This window comes from Lepidochelys kempii, chromosome 3, assembly GCF_965140285.1.
Source record: "Lepidochelys kempii isolate rLepKem1 chromosome 3, rLepKem1.hap1, whole genome shotgun sequence".
NCBI classification, from domain to species: Eukaryota; Metazoa; Chordata; order Testudines; family Cheloniidae; genus Lepidochelys; species Lepidochelys kempii.
This window is the reverse complement of record NC_136382.1, coordinates 142,195,798-142,218,790: the sequence shown is the minus strand read 5'-3', so window position 1 is coordinate 142,218,790 and position 22,993 is coordinate 142,195,798. Positions and strand designations below refer to the sequence as shown.

Below are 22,993 nucleotides of genomic sequence, written 5' to 3'. Positions count from 1 at the left end.
CTCCCTTAAAATGAAGGATGTTTGGTCGGTTTGGTGCTAGCATCCAAATAGTACCTCTGACTAAATTCAGCCCCTCAACCAAGACCATTGTTTGGTGTTTGGAATGTGTTATTTATATCTGCATTATCTGGTATTTCCTAAGTTTGCCAGCACAGTCCTTTTGGCAATTTTCATTTTTCGTTACTATAGAATATTCACAAACTCGCCCATGGCAATTTTGGATCTAACATGAGCACTGGGATGGCTCATGTTCGATGACTGACAGCTCTCCAGGCTTGTCAGAAGTCCAAGAGTCATTGCAGTCTTCAGAGGAGTCCCCAAGGCTAGCAGTTGGCCCTAGGCTAAAGTTAGTGAATATCACTGTCATAATAAGTGCTGCTTAAGAAGATCAGAAAAAATAAGAGCTCAGCTGTTCTCAGCCTGCTCCAACACTGCTACACTTTGTTTCTACCTGAATTTCAAGAAACTTCACAGTCAAAAGTTCTTAACCTGGTGTGTGCTTCATCCTAAAGCATTTCAGTCATTTGTTTCACCTCCAAGGGATGAGTCTTTACATCCAAGTATCCCTTGAGATGTTGTCACATTCCAGTATGCAACCCAGACTAGTGAGCGGTTGTGTCACCACGTGACCTGTAACCTTGGGTGCCTCACAATGCTTTGCTGCTTTAACTCCAACCGGGGCTGCTCACAAACAGCTTGTAGATCACACCCTGAGCATCTGTGTATAGCTGCAGTGCTGGTCTAGAAACAATGACCCCAGCAGCCTGTCAGCAACACCAGCCACACTCTGGCTTCCACCAGCCTTGGTTACTACTTGCAGGGTGACCCAACACACAGCCAGTCCCAAATTTTCTCCCAAACATGTGGTCTGCACTGTCCAGCCCTCTTCTGCACAATTCAGATAGTATAGGTCTGTTACCTTGAAAGGGATCAATATTCAACAGCCTGCTACTTTAGCTGGAGTTACCGAACAGGTCAGTTTAATCAGAACTGATCCAGTGTTGTGCTTAAAGAATAAAACAAGTTTATTTAACTACAAAGAAATAGATTTTAAGTGAGTACAACTACAAGGTATTAAAGTCAGAAATGGTTACAGGAGAAATAAAGATAAAACACCTTCTAGTAGCTAAAACTTAAACTAGACTCGGTTCAAGGGAAAATCTTCACCACATGTTCCTGGAAACAGGGCTGACCAAATTCTCCAGCCAGGATTCTTTCCCTCCTTCCCCACAATCCAAAAATCAAAGGGCTGGTTCCTTTGTCATCTTAGGCGAAAGAGAGATGGGGGAGAGAAAAAGACTCTCTGAGGTGTTTTTGGCCCTCTCTTTTGTAGTCCAGTCACCCTTTGAAATGCACTTTCCTGAGAGTTACCCCGAGATAAAGTTCCTTCCCACTATGAGGAGAGAGACATGGAGTCTCATGGTGAGAGAGGTTCCATGTTGTTGTTTGCTAGGTTTACCTCCTCCCCTGACTTGTCTGGTAAACACATTTCAGTCATGATTTCAGTTACATTCATAACTTTACATATAAATATTGCTATGTACATTTCACCAGGATATTATTGATCAGTGAGCTATTCCTTTTCAAATTATACCTGACAAGGCACATGCTGTACAAAGATTAATACAATATTACAATAGTGAGGTGTGAATACAGGGGTGTATTCAGTCAGAGATGTGTTTTATCTATTTGGGGTAAATACTATAGGTCTTTACTTAGATTATAAAAAAAGCAGCTTCTACAGAGCTCCTTTACTCTCCAGACTCAAATTAGGAAATTGCCCAGGCAGTTCTTGAATTTACTGTTGTCTGTACAGTAAAATATGTCAAATAAACTGACCACAGTGGATAATTACTGCTCTGTCCAGGCTCCACCTTTAAACAGGAAACAGAAGGCTTGGCATTCTGGCTACTTCATCTCATCATGCTGCAGCACACCAGTGGGTCTGATTTTTCACTGCCTTGCCCCTTATAATCATTTACACCTGTGCAAAGTGCAGGGAAGAGGTAAAATGCTATCATTCTAATGGCAGCTTCTTAGACCCATTTTATCCAGGTGTAAATGACCACACCATGTGCAAGGCAGGGGAGAATCAGTCCCCTACACTCTGAAAACATGAGCAGTGGATTCCCCTTATTATAAGTAAAGCAAAGTGTGCTTGGTTTAGGTTGATGTCTTAGCCATCATTCCATATGATACAACCGGAAGCCCAGAACAGGACTGCTTTATGGTGTGAAGATATTATGTCTTTATATAGTATTCAAATATGGGTCCACTTTTGTCATGCAACGTGCGCTTTTTTTTAAAAACAAGAGACAACAAAAAGATGTGGGATCTCTGTGATTTCTGGCTTACAAGCAGATCCTATCCAAAAGTTCACATCATAACTGGAGACTAGCAAGAACTTTCCACTGGCTCCACTTTAAATGCTATGATTTGCACTATGGGTTTTGAATGGGTTTCATTAATTTCCTGCATTTCACTGAAATTTACTTGGAGAAAATAAATCCTCTCTACTTGAACAGTCAGTGAACACTTAGCAAATGGGGCAAATCATCTTCATAAATCTACTTAAGTCAGTCCTACTAAAATAATTGCTGATCCAAATCTGCACTCCAGTTGGATATTACCATGCAAGAAGGCTCGGCAAATCTCGCTGAAATTGCCTGTGATTAAGTAGAAAATGACAGCAAAGCAGGACCACTGTCATCCTGCCATGCTCAGCTTTGCAGCACCACATTTATAATGGGAAAGTGGAAGAGCTTTCCCAGTTCTGAGGTAAATGGAGTCGGCAATGGTTCCTATTAAATGCTGTTTTTAATCCAACTTTTGTCATAAATGAAATGTATTGAGTGAGATTGGCTCAATATGTACAGCCCTCATCATGGGAAGGAACAAATCAAGTAAAGGGAATTTCTTCTTTTTCCACCTCTAGTGTTTTCAAAGTTCAGAAATCTGAAATATTTTTCCCCTTAAAAAGAAAGAGAATCATATGGCATTAATAACAGCTGGACCTCCAGGGATTCAAGAAGTGTGTCTCTGTTGAAAAGAGGTGGATGCTTAGAGTTGGCAACACAAATTTCAGCTGTGGCTAACTACATATATGTTTAAAATTTATCTGTGTTTGACTTTTGTAAGACATTTAATAAATGGAGGACCAGATCCTCTCTAAGGGTAAGTCAATAGAGTCAATGGAGCTATGCTGATTTACACCATCTTAGGATCTGGCCCTAAATGTTTTTTAAATGTTTAATCCAGCATCCATTTCCTTTGGCGAAATGTGGAAATAAATATATATATAGATCACATTGGCAACATACATCAATATTTGCTATTCCCAAGAATCCTATGGTATGCTGCTGAGATCTTCTATTCCATCATGCCACCCACATTCACACAGGCCATTTTGGTCACTCAGATTCTATGGTCCAATACAAACAGGGAGGAATATATTAATCCCATTTCATCTTTTAACAAATAAGTGTTCATACAGCAACAGTACATGGGGCATATACAAAAACCTACTGTACAGCCTGAATCCCAATTATTCAGCTCAGAACTCCAGTGCAGAAGGGTACTCAAACCATCCCTTTTCTGTTGCACTGACACCAGCCCTTTCAACACACCTAAGCTGGATCCAGGCATTCCAAATTGCTGTGGAGAACAGGTGAAAAGTCTCTCTTACCTGGCAAAAAAGGAGGCCGCCACTGAGGTGCCGGTTGAAGTTTCACTGGAGACATAGGTGCTCTGGGAACCAGGGAAGCTGTACAAGGAGGGTTTATCTGCATTGTAGCGGTTCAGCACTGCTTCAGTCAGTCCCTCTCGACCAGTCTCTGTCATCAGCTGGGAGATCTGAGGACAGAAAGAAGGAGAAGGCTCGTTAGATGTAGCCTGCTGTCTCACTCCTCTGCAACGTGATCTAACTTTTGGGGGTAGGAGGGATGGAAGAGGAGTGGTACATGTGCCACACTTTTGCGGCTCAGTGAATGAGCTTATTGCTTCCATGGTGCTGTTTTGCAGCATTCTGTATCGGTCCTCACCTCATTTTCATTAAAAGTAATGCGCTAAATGATTACCCCCTGACATCGTACGTTTCAATTATGTCTGTGGTCTTCCTTCCATTTGGAGGGGAAAGTGTAAACCATTATCCTTGCTCAGTTTCAGCACAGCAGGGCACAAGACATTAGCCAATGCTTATTTATTAGAGAAAACAACCACAAAGATCAGCAAGTACTGTACTGGTACTGAGAACCTACATTTTATTCAGGGCAAATGTGAATTGGATGATGGGCTCAAATTAGAAATGTAACAAGATATTTATTATTAAAGAAAAATATACATCTGCATTTGTTAAAGAAAGCAGCACTAGAGTATCAAGCATTTCTGGTGACACTTCTTTTTATAACAACCCAAACAATCTGAGAAGTGAAGGAAAGTGTCATTCGGGGTCCAAGTGAACTATTTATTAGTTCTCTTGGAAACCAATGTTATAGTCACGCAGTCTAATTCTCACTGATTTTCCTAGAGGGTTTTCAATACCATTGGATTTCTCCCTCCTGATGTCCCACTATAGCAATCGTTTTCTCCTGTTGGCATTATGTCCTGTACCACGTAAATGGAAAGTCTATCAAGGCAAATGAGGAACTGCTGTCCAGTAAAATCTCAGTCCCATTCAAACCTCTCTGGGTTGAGTGTTGATGCCTGTAACCGTGCAGAGGACAAAAAGCATTTTTTTCTAAGTGCCATGAAGAACAGATGCTGTTTGTCTAGGACCTGATCCACTAAAATCAATTGAAAGACTCCCTTGGACTTCAGTGGAAGCTGAGTCAGGCCCTGACAGAGCAGCCCAGCACAAGTGTGACTATTTTTCATTTTAAGATTCTAGCCTGAAATTCTGCTTTTGCTTGGACCTATGTCAGTACTTCATTATCCTCTATTGTACCTCATACACTCCCAGTCCTTAACAAATTCCCTTCTCTTCTTTCCTTGTGGCACACACAATCATGTTTTTGCATACCTATCTGAGTGCACCTCTGCACTGCTAGACCCCTCCCAAATCATAGTTTAAATAGTTCCCTCCAAACTATTGCTAGCAACTGGTTTCCTTTATGGTAGAGCTTCTTCCTTCCACAAAAGGTTTTCTAGTGTCCAATGTCCATCTATTCTATTCTACTCTGGTTCTTATGCCACCCTCATCCCATAGTATGCTTAATGCACTTCTAGAAGTACATTAAACAATGTGACTAGAAACTATACAGTGCAGTCTTATCTTTCTCCCTGGGTGGAGAAGCGGGGGGGGAAGGAATTAAGTGAGGGATTTTTTAATATGTATTTTGTGTTTGTGGTGCTATATATTTTAATTACTGAAGGTGAGGCTGACATGTGCCTTGCACTTGGAAAGGAAAATCTGAGGTCTGTGGAAGATCTTAGATCCTGCAGAAGCTCATTCCACAGTCTTGGATTGACCCATTACAAAACAAGATTTATCCTTAGGATGGATGATTCCATTATGCCCGACTTTAGGCCTCAACTTTAGGCCTTCTTTTTAGACATTCTTGGCCCAGCCAATTGTATGTCTTGAAGATAAGGATCTTGAGTTTGACTTTATATTCCAAGGGGAGCCAGTGTAGACAGCAGAGGTTGCGCTGCACAATCTTCTCATCCACTTATTGCTCCCCCCAACCCTGTCTTGCTGATCTAGTGCATGGAAGGAGTAGCACTCTCAGTAGCACTATTACCAATAGTTTTAATTTGGCTTCCAGGATGTCTCATGCATTTCTACCATGCACTACAACCAAACATTACTCTCCAGCGCTCTACGAAGAGATAAAGTGTCTGCCTTCCTTGTGACATCTAAAACTGTTCCACACAATAGTCAGTCAGCCCATGCTTCTCCCAACCCTCACAAACCCAGCTAGGCAATGAGTGAGTTCCTCACAACTGTGCCCTGTCTCACCCAATTACTCAACAGAACTAGACTGTCATCTGCTGGAGTGGTCATCAGCTGAGGATGGCAGCACGCATCTAAGCCTAACCTTCTCTTGGATCCTCCACCCCACATACCTAAACTCAGGGAGACTGCCATTAATCAACAGTCAAGGCCAACAAGAGATGGAGCTGGTATATCCTCCCATAGGAGCTATGGAGTTGATGAAAGATAAGAAGTGGACGAGTTGAGTTATCTCAGTTGCAATTTGAAATTGTAGTTTCTCCACATACTTCCATGAACCAGATAAGGATTTTCACAGCCTGTGCAACATATTTGTTTTAGCCACAACAGACCTCCAAAAGAGCAGGAAGGCGTGGCTGACAACATGCACTCGTAGCCAACTGTGCCACAAATATTGATTCTACTGTCTCAAAAATTGCGACAGCCAGAAAATATCCTTCACCTCATCTGTAGATAAACTGCAGCTAAACAGTCTCCACACTTGTGGAGACACAGAGTAGGAAGGTCATGGATGTATATGAATGCAGAGCTGTCAGCATGAATAGAACAATGAAAATGTTAGAAATAAAGACGATCAAACCTATTCTGGATGCTTTCTGGAGGGTATGACCTCATGCCTCTTCAAAATTTGATTGGGCATTTTGTATACTGGCTTTTGTGTACTCCATTTTTAAAAACAGTGAAGTGTGCCCATGTTCCAAAGACCAGGACTAAAAAATGCTCAAATACTTACTGGATAGACATGGGGTGACTTTGAAAAGACATAAAAAGAGAATGTCCCCCCACCTACACACACACACAGAAACTGAATCAGCAAGTAGCATGTTTGTGCCTTTTAATACATAAAAGCAAAGGTCTTAAACAGCCACTACTTATCAAGTCACTTTTTCTTACACTAAAATATTAATCAAAGGGATTCAACAAGAAGCTGGAAATAACAGAAATATATTAAATCCTGAGTTTCTATGATATCTTAGTATGTAGGGGATGGGATAGAGGAGACAAATACAGTTGAGTTGAGGAGATGAATATCCTTTTGTGAAGTACAGAGGAATTTTGTTTATGCAAGTGTACACTAATCCCATTTTTCAGGATTTTCAGTAAAGCTTTTTGTAACACTGTACCAATATACTGCTACTACCACCTAGCTCTTACGTAGCATTTTTCATCAATAGATCTCAAAGGACTACACAAAGGAGTATCATTATACCGAGTTTACAGATGGGGGAAACAGGTACAGGAAGGGAACTGATTTGCCCAAGTTCACCCAGGTGGCCATTTGCAGAGGCAGGAACAAAAAACGTCTCCTGAGTCCCAGTCCAGGGCTCTATCCATGCTAAAAGGTTGGTACTGCTGTTCAAATTTGCATATGTGAAACATCTGTGTAATGATTATCACCATAGTCTGCAGGACAGACTGTGGTTAACAGTTCTCCTTCCTTTATCCGCACACACCCCTCTCATCAGTTGTTGCACAAAGCAGTAAACGGCTGGTGATATTTACACATCTGTCAAGAGCAGGCATTCTATTTCTAGTGTAGAAGTTTGCTAATCCCAGCTCCACCCACCTACCCGCCAGAAACTGGAGAGAAAACTCTAGAACACCAGGCCAGATTCTGAGTTGTGCCTCTCAGAATATACACCACAAGGTGGTGAAGGGCCAAGGCAGCTTCATGCCACTTTTGAGCCCCCACAATTTTTGTATCTGGCTGGGGATGTAAATGGCCCCCCAGTGTAAATCCAAGCACTTCTTGAGGGGCTTGAATTTATGGTGCCATCCCACAGCTGTATATGGGCCATTCCATGGTGAGCGCACACACACCCCCAACACTCTGGAGTATGGCTGCCTATATGCCACCTACAGGATCACTTTGTACCCAGGAAGCTGCTAGCTGGGGGAATTGGGCTTCTTTCTGGCCCCTTTATACCACAGGAGCCATGAAAAGGGGCTCGAGTACAGTTGAGAATCTGGCCTGCTGTGTCTGGACTAGGAGACCAATCTTGAAAACTCTCACTCATTCCCACTGATGTCAAGGTGACTATTCATGAGAGTAAGGGCACGGGTAATTCAGATCTGGAAATCTATAAACAACTGATTTAAAGCTAACGTTATTGCATTTGACCTGGCTACAGTGGTAAGTAGGAGGAATCCCACGACTCTCGTCAAAATTATTGTATCAAACAGAGCGAGCTGCAGATTTCCTGCCCGCTGGTGCACTTCATCCTCTTCTTAAGATGGTATTAATTTATCCCTGCCAAGTCTGACATTCATATATGGGACTTAAAAATATATATTTGAGAAGAAAATAATTTGCCTTTAGAACACATGAGGTGTCAGATATTTAAAAAACAAAAATTCACAGGGCAGACACCTGCAGTAACCCTTCCAGCATTTCCTTTCCTTCCCACCCCAAGTCAAATCCTGTGATCTAGCATCAACACAATCAGTCTATCAAAGTATGCCCAGCATATACATTAGGCTGTTCAGTGATGCTGCCGTCCGACTGCTATAGACTGGTTATGAGAGCGCATTCTGGATTAAAAGACCTTAATAGATTTTCCCATTCTCTCACCTCTCTCCTCTGTGAATACATGCATTCCTTGTACTTCATGGTTTAACACAAGTCAGTAGGACACATTTTGAGAAAGTCTTTTGTTAAAATATTGGCAGCACATCACTGCCTCGATCAGCAGCAAAAGACAAAGCATGGAACAATGCAGCCTTTCATGCTACAACAAAAGCTTCCGAGTGAACGTGGGACAAAACATATGTCGCTCCTCAGGCCCCATTTGTTGTCCAGTTATAAAAATCAGACACCTCCTCCACCTCCTCTTTTGCCACATCCTCAGAGTGAACAGCAATGGCTGGTGATAGATCATGATTTAAATTCTCTACTTTAGGAGAAAAAAAACATGGACTTGTAGTTTAACCACAGAACTTGATGTTAGAACCCTGGCTGGCTATCCCTACCCCTATTAACTAAACCTCAGGGCACCTAAGTTTCTCCATTTGTAGAATGGAGTTAATAGTATTTACATAGTAGGGTGCAATTCATTAATGTTTGTAAAGCATCTTCAACTGGAAGGTGCTATAAAAAAGCACATATTATTACTTATGTCATGGCTGAAGTTTGCCTTGCTTTGGAGGGAAGCAGAATATTTGGGGGTCACCATTAAATCTAGTTAAATTCAGCAACTACTTAACAAATTAGGTGCACAGACTATCAGTGTCTGAGATACTGAATTTAAGCTAAAAACCTGTTACTGAAGGTTATTTGACACAATCTGCAGTATTCAGCAAGAGATCCTTCTAATCAGGGAAGAGATAAGATTGCTAGCCACAGGAAGGTGATAATAGAAATCTCTCTCTCAGACACACACACACACACACTTACTTACTTTTCCTGGGCAATCTATTCTTTCTTTCAAAATAGCATAACCAATATTAACCCCTAAGGAAATGCCTGTCTGGCTTAGCATTTCAGAAAAAAAGGAATTCTTCTTCTAAAAGGAATGCATCTGATGAAGTGAGCTGTAGCTCAAATAAATTTGTTTCGCTCTAAGGTGCCACAAGTACTCCTTTTCTTTCTTCTAAAAGAGATCACTCTAAAAGATTACTAGATAACGAGGTTATATTTAAAGGATACCTTACCCAAACTCCCTATACACCATGAGCATCATAAATATTTTGGAAGAAAGTTTAGTAACCTTACTTTTGTTTTATCTCCATCATGTTTCATAAAACTAATGAAAAGCAATCACAGCATGTATTACCTACCATAAAAGCCCAAGGCAGTATTTTTAGGTGAAACACAATACAATCAGACTTTTGGTTTCCCTCAAATCTTTTGGGTGTGAAACTTGGTTTCTGATTACATCTTTGTTGACACTTCTAATCTGACCCTCACCCTTCAGATATGAAGCCATTTCCCCTTTTGAGCTACTCCAAAAAGCAGTATAAATGTGGAATATTTGTTCTTCGCATGTCTCCATCCTGCCCAGACCCATGAATGAAGCAACATAATAGAACAGTCACTGAAGATACAACTCATGATGCAATAAATCTAATTGCTCAAATCAATTCCAATCTTTTGTCACTGATTCAACCTGAAACATTTTAGTTTTCATTTAAAAAAAAAAAACTTGCCTTATTTGATTTTTCACTTGCTTAAAAATAAGAAAACTTTAAAAAATACTGATTAATGATTTAGCGAAACAAAATAATGTAATGGCAGCCTTGGACAAATCAAGCCTAGCGAGATATGTAAAGCAAGTAACTTCTACCATGGCAGGACCAGGGCTGATAATATACTTTCAATTACACCTCAATTACTCGCTTCCTAGGTAACCGAATGTCTGCTTTTCAGCTCTACGCAGGAAATGTTGATACTCCGCTTCGAAGGGAGAAGCAAAATGAAGAGAGAAGAGGGAAAACTGCCCTTCTAAGGAGTCAGAGTAACAGCCGTGTTAGTCTGTATTCGCAAAAAGAAAAGGAGTACTTGTGGCACCTTATAGACTAACCAATTAGCTCATGAAAGCTTATGCTCAAATAAATTGGTTAGTCTCTAATGTGCAACAAGTACTCCTTTTCTTCTCAGGAGTATACAAACTATTGGACTGCCTCTCAGACTTGATCTAAGCAATTTTCCCCAGGTGCAAGCCACTTACTGAGCCTTTTGAGATTGAAGGCAAAAGCCCTGCCCAAAGGTGGTGTCATTTTGGGAAGAAAAGCACCAAGTTCAGTCCTCCAAGAACTGCCAAAAAGGCCACTTTGGATCAGCAGCAAGCAGAACCAAGGATTGGTCCTCCAGCAGGTAGAAGGGCTGGGAGCAGGCAGAAGCCAACCAGAACCTAGCAGGCAAGATAAAAAGAGCCAGCTTCTTCTTCCAGTGACCGTTCTGGGTGAAATTGGGACAGGGAGGAAGGATATCCCCCTGCTGTAACCGAAGAAGCCTGGCCTGACAGTACCTGTTGTTCCGAACTCTGACAGTGCCTGCTGTTGAGCCAGGATATGTTTGGTCATTTTAAAGCCAACGTGGCCCTTTTGAGCTGAATATTAATTTAATGTGGCAAAAATCAGACGGGCTTTCTTCATGAATCATTGGTTCAGGAGAGTCTAGGACAGGGCCATACTCTACTATTCACCCAACTATCAAAATAAAGTTGGTACCTCAGGGTACAGAGTGAAAAGGAGGAGCAACCCCTTTTCCCAGAAAGACCATCATTTATCAAAGTAAAATGGGGGTTGTAATTTGAGGCTACTGGGGGAGAAGTGACCTTTCAAACCCCCACACGCACTACAGAGCACCAAGAACTTGCACTGCTTCATGTATCGGTCTCAAGCCACTTAACACAGCCAGATGGCAGCCCAGGCTTTCATTTGGACTTAGGCAATAATAACTCATGGGGGAAAGAATTTGGGACTAAATAACAAGAAGCCGCAGCTGAAGGGATTGTCGTAGCCTACAGTACCATGGCTTTACCCAGGGTCACTAAGCTAGATTTTTTTTCCTCCTGCAACGGCGTATTAAACGATGACAGCTTGAGGTCCTTGGCTACAACAATCCACTATTGATGCAGAAGCCAAGTGTAAAGGGAGTAGCTGCTAGACAAGAGTTCCCCTCAGAATACAGTCCTTTGATAGGTAAGGGCCATGTGCTCCTGAACTGAAAACTCACATTACACAGTGTCTGGTGCTGACTGCAGCCTGCCACTATGTGCAATCCAGAACCCCACCTTCCAAAATGGAGAATGGCCGGTGGTTTCTGCAGTCACACCCTACATCCTTATACAACAGCAGCTACAGAGTCAGTGCACCCCTCAGCCTCTGCGGAGCCACAACTGCAAATTAAAGCCACCCTCACCCAGCGTAACCATCCCTCCATGAGGGTGAATCTTCCTGGAGTGCAGGGAGGTACAAGTGGCATACCTAACAGCAGCAGGGAATCGCACACTACCCCCCAGCTTTACATCCCAGTAACCTTGAATTCACCTCAACTCCAAGCCATTTTCCTCTGATTCCTGGCTCCTAAGAATGTTATCTCCTAAATTAGGGTGCAGTATTTTTGAAGGGATTTTTAATCTTTCCATGGTTTCCTTGGGAAAGGCAAGAACCGCACCACTTACTCAGCCAATTGGCCTCCCTCCCTCTTCCTTTCACCCATTCACTCAATAGCACTCATTCTTTCCCTACCTTTTGAACTTCATTTGCAGGGCAATGGCTGTGCCTGGACCTGAACATTTGTAGTCCACATTTTAACCTTCCTCTCTTCAAAAGAAATATTCAATAGGAATTGTGGGAGCGGGGGGTGGGGGGAGGTGTTTCTGGCAACAATCAAAGCTTTATTACAAAGAGGAAATCTGCCCTATCAAGCCTCTGCCACTGGCTCCTTCACTTGAGCAGTATAATCCCCCACAGAAAATAATTTAACAAACATAGGAGGGTGTATCCCGAAGCTTCTTCAATCACTTAGACTTTTGGGAGACGCATGTTTTGATTTGGCCTTGTTATACTTTCTGTTCTGTTAAATTGCCAGTGCCCCCCTGAACTATGTTGTCCATTGAAGAAACAGAACTCTTAAGTATACAGAGAAGCAGTATACCAAGGCAGACAAAGTACAGATCAAATCTGCCTCACAAGGTCCTATTACATGGACTATAGCTGAGTCCTGTTTCCTATAAAGGTGCCTCTTGAGCAGAGGAGCAATTACGTTTAAAAAGGTAAAGGCTATGGGGAAACCATAAGCCCTGCAGCATTTCTAAGAGGAACATTCACAGGATAGTCAAACATTCAGGGAGAGGAAATGTGCCCCCCCCTTGGGGGCTGCACCTGCGCTCATGTGGAAACTGCAGGTCCAAGTATGCAATGATCCATTTTAAACCGAAGTGGCCAGGAAAAATGTGGCTTCTCCTAGAACTGCTGATATATCCTTAAAGCATGGTTGCCCGCATTTTATGACTGACCCACTTTTCATAAAAGTGAGGATTATATAGTGTTACAAGAAACATTCAAGGACTCTGCATCTAACATCTCTTACCAGCAATCATGAGGAATTCTTCCATTTCTCCCCGAGGAAGCAAGTCACAGGATAACATATCCCTAGGCAGATAAGCTAACCCCTTTTTGAATGCCAGGGGACTCTTCAGACAGGCTAATTCCCCTGGGGTCAGTATGAACCCTGAAAACCTCATAACTGAGATGTGCAAGCTGTTTGGCAGGCTACAGAAAGCCAAGAAAAAGAAAATTTAGGGTTAGATTAAGCATTTGCTGTTAGCCCAGTGTGAGGGGAGATGCACAGCTGTGCCGCCAGAGGGGTAACTCGGGGAAGGAATCTGTCTTCTGAGAACCACAATTCCTTCACTATTCCCCATTGACTCCCTCCCTGGGGATAATAATCTATTACTGTGCTGGCTGGCACATTATGGGGTGGAGTTAAGACTGACCATTCTTGTGCAGAGTGGGAGAGGGGGTAGAATTAGAGGATTCCCTGCCCCCTCAATTTACCCCTAGGCCTGCAGCAGTAACTGCAAAAAGGCTGCACAAGGGCCACGGCGGGGGGGGGGGGGGGGGGAGATCTTACTCCCTCTTAAACTCTGTATGGCTCCCCAGAGCTGGGCCATGATCAGGCCCTTTGTGAGTAAGCTGATCCTGTTCAAACAGCCTAGGCCCAAATCGCCCCCTCTCTCAGAAAATACCACAATAGATGGTTTGAGGGAGAGAAAGTGCACAAGGTTCCCCACATGGAGTTTCTTCCAAATTATTCCATGGGGAGGGGGACAGGTATTAATACTAGCAACACCTGCCAACAACATGGTAGTGCAATAAAATGGCTTCCCATCTCTGGAGTTTGCCTCCAACCTTCATAAAATACCTCTTTTAAAATGGCTAATTTATGAAAGATGTTAATTCTCTTAATTACCTGCATTTCCTGCTGCTGTCATAAATCGTTCAGATGGAAATGGTGTTTTTTTTTTAAATCCAACTTTTATTTGCTGCCAGATTTGCAACAGGACATTCTTTTTCGTTGTTCAATTTAAACACGTATTTCACACTTCCAGATTCAGTGCTTATATTTAATCCCTTTGTTGTGTCAGGTACTTTACATCAACAGCTACGGCCAGAGTAGCAGCGCTAAACGCACTAAGTTAAGAATTGCGGTAGCAATGTAAGATTCGTGTGGGTGAAAGAATGTGTACACCGGGGTGTGTGTGTGTCTCTCTCTACATGCACATGTGTGCAATCTGAAAGTTGGGGCAGGTCTGTTCTGCAGCTGAAGCACAGAATTTTAGGTTAATTGCTGAGCTAGGACAAACTTAGGCAAACCTTCATTTTGCTGACCAGTTACTATTCTACCCGTCATGTCACGACATTATAAGAAGTTCAAATCTTACTGTAGCTGCTACCAGACCACCAGCAGCAATCTGTAAACCATTGACCTTTCACTTCTCTTCTGACAGGAACAGTACTTGAAGCTACCAGAGTATGTCAGCATGTGGGCTTAACTTAAATGGCATTACTGACCCAGAAAGCAACCTCTTTCTATCTATAATAAGCAATATAAAGTACTTCTTCATACAGAGACATCTAAATTGGATCATTAGTCTTTACTTCAAAGAAATATGACAAAGTTCTGCCATGAAGAAGGGGGTGGGAGGAGGAAAGAAAAATTATTATTCTGCATTTTCAATATTTTATAGAAACAGATACACAGGGCAACTAAACAAACAGACCAGGGGAGAAGTTTTCATTCTATTGGATTGAATTACTCTAAAGACCAGTGAAGGAACGTCACCAGTTTTCCCCGGCTTGGATTCTTGTCATGTTTAATGCACAAGAATGCTACATATGCAAATTCCGCCCATCCTACTAGTCACCTCAAGACTTTAGTTCTCTTCTTGGTTCTAATCAGTACATACTTCACCATTGTCTTTTATCCAGCTGTTCTTTGCAAGTGTAGTCAGATTGTTCTCCACTAGCATTTCCCATCCCCAAGGGATGCAGCAAATATCTTGAACCCATTTAGAATTTAATGTCATTTCATCTCCTTCCTCTTCCCCACAAAGTAGTAATAGGCTGAGATGATTTTTTTTCAAAGCTTTTTATGTATACAGTATTTTTGAAATTACTGCCACAGGTTTAACTATAGTAGTGTTGGCAGATGCCACAAATTCTTCTCTCCCCAAATATATTGTACGTTATCATTCCTCCTATGGTTATCAATACAGTACTTTATAAAAGTAAAGACTAGGCCAAGAAATTGGTCTTGCAACTAAGGCACATGCTTTTCAATAACTTACTTTGTTTCAAAAAAGCAGGTGGCTGTTCTCTGCTAATTCGACTGCTCTGATTTTGTGGTGTTGAGTAAAATTTTCAAAAGCCCCTAATTGGCTTAGGAGTAAATTTCCAATGATTTTCTATGACACGTAGACTCCTGTATCACTTTTGGAAAATGTGACAGGCTCCTAAATCACTAAGGTTGTTTTGAGAATTGTACCCATTGGTTCAAATCCCACTCATCTTACTCAAGCAAATAGTCCCACTGGTTTCAGTGGGTCTACTAGATGAGTTTGCCAAGCAGAACATGGCCCTAAAGGGCTCAACTATGCCTAGATAGACCCACAGCTAGGTAAGAAGTGATGAGGAACTGAGTCATCCCAGGGAGAGTTCTAGGAAGAATTGTTCTCCCAGGCCTGCAGAAGAAGTTAACCTGTGGCTACACGCCTAAACGGGCTACAGCAGGCTATGCTCCATGTATCTGATCAGTTCCGTAGGCTGATGCAGAGGGGAACTGTGATTGTGTCCATGTGACACTTTTCCCCACCCACAGACACTTTTTCAGCCACAAAGGGAACAGGCACACTCTGGCCCAAAGGATATAGAAGCATGGCACTTAAATAAAACGTTTTAATTAATTAATTAATTAAATAAATAAATAAAGTCTGGGAAACTCATGACTGATTTTTTTTTTTTTGGTTGCATTTTTACACCATCATATTTTTCTTCTACATGCTTTTCTCTACCTTTTTCATATATGATCATGCACTTAAAACTGATGAAATACATGCTTTTCTCTACCTTTTTCATATATGATCATGCACTTAAAACTGATGAAATAAGAGTTAACCTCTCATCTACACTTATTAATTCTCTTTATAGTACTTTCTCTCTTAGCGAGTAGTTAGTATTTCAAAGAGGCAGCAATCTGAAGATATTCTGCGGAAATTCTTTTATGCCCAGATCCAGGAAAGCATCTCTTTTCAGGAGGGCAGTTAAGCATACACTTTAGCACTGTGCTAAATCAGGGCCTCAGGAACCCATCCTGAGAGGTGCTGAGTGCCCTCAACTCCCATTGGCTTCAGTGAGAGGTGCAGGCAGCAAGTATCACATAGGTGCAGGATGGAGTCCTTACTCTCCAGTCCTTAAACTGATGTCTCCTTTCTCTTGTGTTTGAGTCTATGTGGCATAACACTGCAGCAATTTCTTCCTCCAACTTTCCCCTCAGCATTCTGTGCACTTTCTAACAAAGAAAGACCTAATTTTTCTATCATTTTTGAATAACTAAGCAACTTCTCTCCTTGCTTCCTTCTGCTTCCCCTGTTGTGTACCTTCTGTATTTCTCTATGATCCTTTATAGCAAGAGTCTAAAGCTACAGAATAGCCAGTTCCTTCCTGTTAATTATATTTAGTGAACAAAATTCATTACCCACCTAAATGGACACAGCTCAACGGATATAATTGAAATTGCACTCACTTATGCTAGTGACAAGTTCCCCCAGTGTTGTATGCAGGATCCATAATTTGGTTTCCATTTTTGACCACTGATTACTAGATATTGTCCCAAAGATTTTAGCATTTCAATCCTAACTAATAGGACACATTAATAATAATATTATGACGAGAGTTGGGGAAAGCTCACTGAAGCTGGTGCCCTTCATTCAGGATAAATGTAAGAAGCAGTTAAGTCCCTTTTAGGAGTAAGGTAGCTAAAATAATAGGCACCACTGCTGAGCTATGTGGGCAGAGGAGTTTCGCTGGGGGCTGAATGCAAACACAGGAGGCTGAGTATTGTTTAGTGGAGGTATGTGTCTGTGTGCAGAAGCAGACAACAAGAGAAGTACTGGTAACACGGCCCTAGGAGAATGCAAAGATGGGGATCATTTGGGGACAGAGTGCTGGCTGGAAAGAGGGTTGGAACCATACATGAAGAAACTGCCTCCTGTTTGATTCCTACTCTGTTCAGAGAAACAGGATTTTGTGTTTATTCTTTGTAAATAAACAGGATTGCATCAGAGAAATATCTGAGTTCATCATCAATTTTTCCCACAAATGAAACAACCTGCAGGACACTGAATACTGGTTAACCACTCAGGTCAAAAGGGGTAATAATATTATTATTTCAGAGTAACAGCCGTGTTAGTCTGTATTTGCAAAAAGAAAAGGAGTACTTGTGGCACCTTAGCGACTAACCAATTTATTTGAGCATAAGCTTGAGCTGTAGCTCACGAAAGCTTATGCTCAAATAAATTGGTTAGTCGCTAAGGTGCCACAAGTACTCCTTTTCTTTTTGCGTATACTTTACAGTGTACAGTATAAGCCATTTGTAGACCCACAACCCTATCATGAAACAGTCATGCTGAATTATATTGTCCTTTGGCTTTGTGCTAATTGGCTCCCTTTCCAGTTCCCTTTTTTTAATACTACTGTGGGGCACATTCCTTCCTCCAGGTCACCAATACACATTTGTAACAACAGTTAATTTAAGAGTTATCAGGGCTAATGGGAGTTGCCATGTAATTGTCTCGTTTCCAGTGGAGTCACTGGTGGCAGTTGCTACCAAAAAAAAACAACAAAAAAAAAATCTCTGTTCTGCAGAAGCTATGTAATCAATTTGGAGTGACCTGTGCGTAAATTTAACCAGGCTGGTTCATCTAATATTAACCTCTGTCGTAATACATACACACCTGTCTTACTTTGAAGTTAATAATAAAAAGTGTCCTGCTGGGGTTTTTTAATTATTTTTTATGACAGCAGCAACCATCAGTTTTAACAAGAAATACATGGAAAGAATTCAGAAGGTGCCAGGAAGGGCTTTCAACTGGGGCTACTATCAGGACAGAAACAATTCCTTCCTGGTCCTGAAGGTAAACGCCCTGAGGTATAAGAGTTGGTTGCCCTTAACATTATCTTAGTTTGCATAGCTACAGACATTATTAGTGGTCATAAAATCATCCAGGTACAGTATTTGACTTCATGACCTCTTCTAGCAGTGAATTCCACAGGCTGACTAGATGCTGTGTAAAGATATATTCCCTTCTATTTGTTCTAAGTTTACTGCCTTTCTGTTTCATTTACTGCCCTTTAGTGTTCCCTTGTTTTTGTACTATGGGGCAATGTAATAAAGGGTCCTTCATTATTCTGAACAACTCAATTAAGCCCCCTCTATATATTGTAAATACTCTGGGGCAGGTATTTTCTCCATGCTGGCCCCAACTCAGCAAGCTAATTTGAGGCCAATGGGATTATTTGTGTGCTTAAAATAAGGCACGTGCTCAAGTGCTTTCCTAAACGGGGCTGTCTGCCTCTCATACAGTGCCAAGCATGTTTTCAACACTTAAATAAATTCATCGTCTTGTTTTCTTTCCAGGATAAATCGTATGTTTGCAATTTCTCATTTCATGCAATCCCTCTCATGCGTCTTAAACTGTTCGTTGGATTTATTTTCAATTCTCAACTATATCTTTCTTACAGCAAAGTAATCAAATTGGAGCACTTTATTCCAAATGAGGGTGGTGACCTCCCTCTTTCTAATGAGCCCATGCAGCAGTATATTCACTTGCAAACTGCTGCTGTGCACAAGACACACATCTTCACTGTACTGTCCATACTGATTCCAAAATCTTTTCCCACAGATAATCACAACTTTTGGTCACTGATAACCTGCAATGGATTTGAACCAGTGACTGCACTACGAAATACACTTTAATCTAGTAACAACATCCTGAGCTATCCAGACCCCTTTAGCTCCTTCTGTGAGATGTCATACTGTATCTAAAAACAAACATGGAGTTTATTCAGTGTACAGTATGTTTTCATATTACAACTGGGTAACTGTTATCATAACATTTTTTCAGTTGCATAGCTACAATATTTAAATCCTGTTTTAACAACCACTCACCCACCCCAGACCTGCTCCACAGAAAACAGAATAGTCCTATTAATAGAAGTATTTTATATGAGACTTGGTTACCTGCATAATCTGAAGTCTTTGGGGTCTGAATCTCATTTGCACAAAGGTCCTTTTAACACACTTTAGCAGTGTAAAGGGGCTTTAATATAAATGAGAATCAGGCCCTTTTAACTCTAGCGAATAGTCCGTTAATTTGTTGAACTGCCCAGGAAAACATAATAAAATTAGCTAGTTGAACATTAGATTAGCTGAAGCTGATCTAGCATTTAATTCAGATACAGATCATGGCCTTTCCCACTACATATATAACCTGTGTTTGTCTGCATGGACCATCATCATCCATCTTCACTAAGACATCCCTACACCGAGCATGTCACGTTCCTACTCTTTCCTTTAGGCCTTTGGGTCTGTGGAGAACTTTAAGGAGACTGATAGTAGGCTCCCACCTGGAATTTATTGCACATTCACTAAGAGGCTGAATGAATGATAACAACCCATCTCTCCTGAGTGGCCAATGTAGGGGAGATACAAACCAAAATTTTCCTAAGTTACCATCGATTTGGGGTGACAATTTTTGGATAACTCTCTCTATTGGTTTCAGAATAACAGCCGTGTTAGTCTGTATTTGCAAAAAGAAAAGGAGGACTTGTGGCACCTTAGAGACTAACCAATTTATTTGAGCATAAGCTTTCGTGAGCTACAGCTCACTTCATCGGATGCATACTGTGGAAACTGCAGAAGACATTATATACACAGAGACCATGAAACAATACTTCCTCCCACCCCACTCTCCTGCTGGTAATAGCTTATCCAAAGTGACCACTCTCCCTACAATGTGCATGATAATCAAGGTGGGCCATTTCCAGCACAAATCCAGGTTTTCTCACCTCCCCACCCCCATACACACACAAACTCACTCTCCTGCTGGTAATAGCTCATCCATAGTGAGTTGGGGGGCGGGGGCGGAGGGTGAGAAAACCTGGATTTGTGCTGGAAATGGCCCAACTTGATTATCATACACATTGTAAGGAGAGTGATCACTTAAGCTATTACCAGCAGGAGAGTGGGGTGGGAGGAGGTATTGTTTCATGGTCTCTGTGTATATAATGTCTTCTGCAGTTTCCACAGTATGCATCTGATGAAGTGAGCTGTAGCTCACGAAAGCTTATGCTCAAATAAACTGGTTAGTCTCTAAGGTGCCACAAGTACTCCTTTTCTCTCTATTGGGCATCCCAAATCAGTGATCACTTTGGAAGATTTTGACCATGAACAGTGCTGATACTATTCTCCTCCCCCGCCCCCCAATCTGTTTAGTTTTTTGAATTAAATACAAGAATGGAAAGATTCACTGGCTCTCAAGGATCCATGACTAACCTGGTCCTATAGCTGTACCTGAAAAAGGCAGGAAGGGATTAGCTGGTCATTCACAAGCTGCAGTACTGACAAATTGTGAATGCTCCTGCAAGGAGATATTTTTTAAAACTCCTTTACTCTCAGTCAGAATGATCTATTGAGCATGAAAATTGACAATTCTAGAAATTTTGAGCTGACAAGTAAAGACCACTTAATCCAATAAGACTTGTCCCTAGTAAAATAGGATCCTACTATTCCTAAGTATAGAATCCACTGAATCTTTAATGACTTCAGTGTCAAACACCATGCTGGCCAGAACAGAGATTTAAAGTAATATAAGCATATGCAAGATCTTTTGCAATCTATGCAGCATATTCCTAGCTGCTATTCTTAACTTTGAAATGCAGTGTTGTCATTAAATAATGCAAATAATTAGCTTTTTCATTCATACGCCACATTGCACTAATTTGATTTCAAAATTCACACATACACAAATCTGCATGGAGCACGTTCTTCATTTCTTGCTAGAAATTCTGATCTTTGGTCTCTGCTGTACAATGATCCCACGTAGGCCTGTCTACCACATGAATGATTAAGATCTATCTGGGTTTGTTCCTTTGTGCCCCAGGTAGAATTATTATTTCACATACTTATGATTCAGAAAAGATGTTACCAGAATCATTTTTTAATTTTTCTCATTCCCTTACATATCCTGGTCATTTTACCTATACAGATTAAAGGAGATGTGGCCAGGGTGCGGCGGGAAGAAAGAAAGAACTTAGTGGAAACTAACAAATTTTTAGAAATTTTTGTTATTCCCTCAATCTTCTATTTTTATACTACTAGGATTTTTTTTTATTACTGTCTTCCAGAGTCATAAAAATTAAGTAATAATATTAAATTTGTTTCTTTCATAAAAAGGTAAAGTAACCAACATTCACTGGGCCACAGGGGCATGCACAGGAATAAAAATTTGGCTGCTTTTGGAGGGGCACTATCTGGGGCCCCCGGCGGCCGGAAAAGCTGGCTCTCCCGGCCGCAACCCCAGGACAAGTGGAACTGGCTCCCCCCGCCCCCCAACAGCCAGTGGAGCTTGCTCTCCCCAGGCAGCTGGACCGCTGGGTCTTTTCCTGCGGCCCCAGAGCTGGAGGAGCTTGCTCTCCCCTCCCCGTCCCCAGAGGAGTTCTGTGCTCCCTCCGATTGGCGGGGGGGATGTGCCCCTGCTTGCCCCCCTTGTGCAAGCCTCTGGGGGCCCACATCTCTACTTTATGTTATTTAATATTTGTCAGACACTGACTGTGTGTGCTCTGTAGAACACAAAGATAAGGACAGTTCCTGCCCCAAGGAGCTTACATTTTAGAATAATTCAACAAAAACCATCTCCATGAAGCTGCAAAATCAAACAGCTATTAAAATCCATTCAAGAGATTTCAGTTGATATTTATATAAGCAAACAGCAAGATTAAATTAATTGGCCAAGTGGGAATAGTGAGCAGATATACAATGGATTTAATTACAAGCGCTTTAATGAAATCCAAATCTATCAACAAACAGGCTCATCATCTGAGATGGTGTCTAAACTCTAGTAATCCATCTAAATCATACTAAGTGTTACATGGTCATTATCTTCCATTTTCATTACCTCTTAGAACTCTCTAAAGAGAGTTCTAAATGCCCACGAACTGTTTGTTTCTCAACTGATTAGAAAAATTTTGTAAAATAAGATATTTCAGAGCGATTCAAGAACAAATTTTAGGAGGTCTCTGTTTTAATTTTTTTTTCAATTAAACACCATGGACTAAGTTCTCCTCTCACAATGGTGTAAATCAGGAGTAACTAGGCTGAGGTCAGTAGAGTTGTAATGGTGTAAAACCAGCACAAGTGAAACTAAAAGCAGGTTTCATAGGGTTTTGTCTACATAGTACACGCAGTGAGGCTAGCAGACTTGGGCTAGCGGGCTCATGCTAGCGCTCTAAAAATAGCTGTTGCAAGCCCAAGCCATAACAGCGCTACCAGCAGCCCTGCTAGTCTGAGTCTGTTGGCCTGGGTCTGGGAGGCTCGCTTCTGTGGGCTGTATAGATACACGCAGATTTCCCCTACTCCCATCCCCCAATATACCTTTTACACGGAACCTAGTTGGCTTTTAGTCATTTATACCAGGGCGAGTTGAATGCAGAGTGGGCGTAAAACACTATCAGATCAGCATGGTAGCCTTTTATGCCCATAATGCAGAATCAGATTAAGACATGGTCCTAGAAACACTCCTAGGAAGGAATCGTTCCTAACAGAGAGGTTAAGGTTTCCATACCACTCTCCTCCTCCAGCACTATCTATCACACCTCAGAGAGTCTGTTTCTAAGTTTCTTATTGATAGAAGTATGGCAGTTCACTGAATAAAGGCAAAGGACATGATGCTGAGCTCAGTTACTCCAGTGTGAATCCAGAGTAGCTCCATTGACTTCAGTAGGGTTACTCTGGATTCACACTTGTGCAATGAAAATTGG

General features: G+C 41.5%; 1 protein-coding gene across 2 annotated transcripts in view; it reads right to left on the bottom strand.

Annotated features, from left to right (window-relative positions):
- Positions 1-22,993, bottom strand: part of KIF26B (kinesin family member 26B) — a 426,862-nt gene that overhangs the window by 249,438 nt on the left and 154,431 nt on the right. For both annotated transcript variants that reach the window (XR_012158167.2, XM_073338289.2), the window contains exon 4: positions 3,686-3,852. Coding sequence is in view for 1 of the 2 variants with exons in the window: in XM_073338289.2 (XP_073194390.1) it covers positions 3,686-3,852 (167 nt within the window). In the remaining variant the exon portion in view is untranslated. The remainder of the gene's footprint in view (positions 1-3,685; positions 3,853-22,993) is intronic.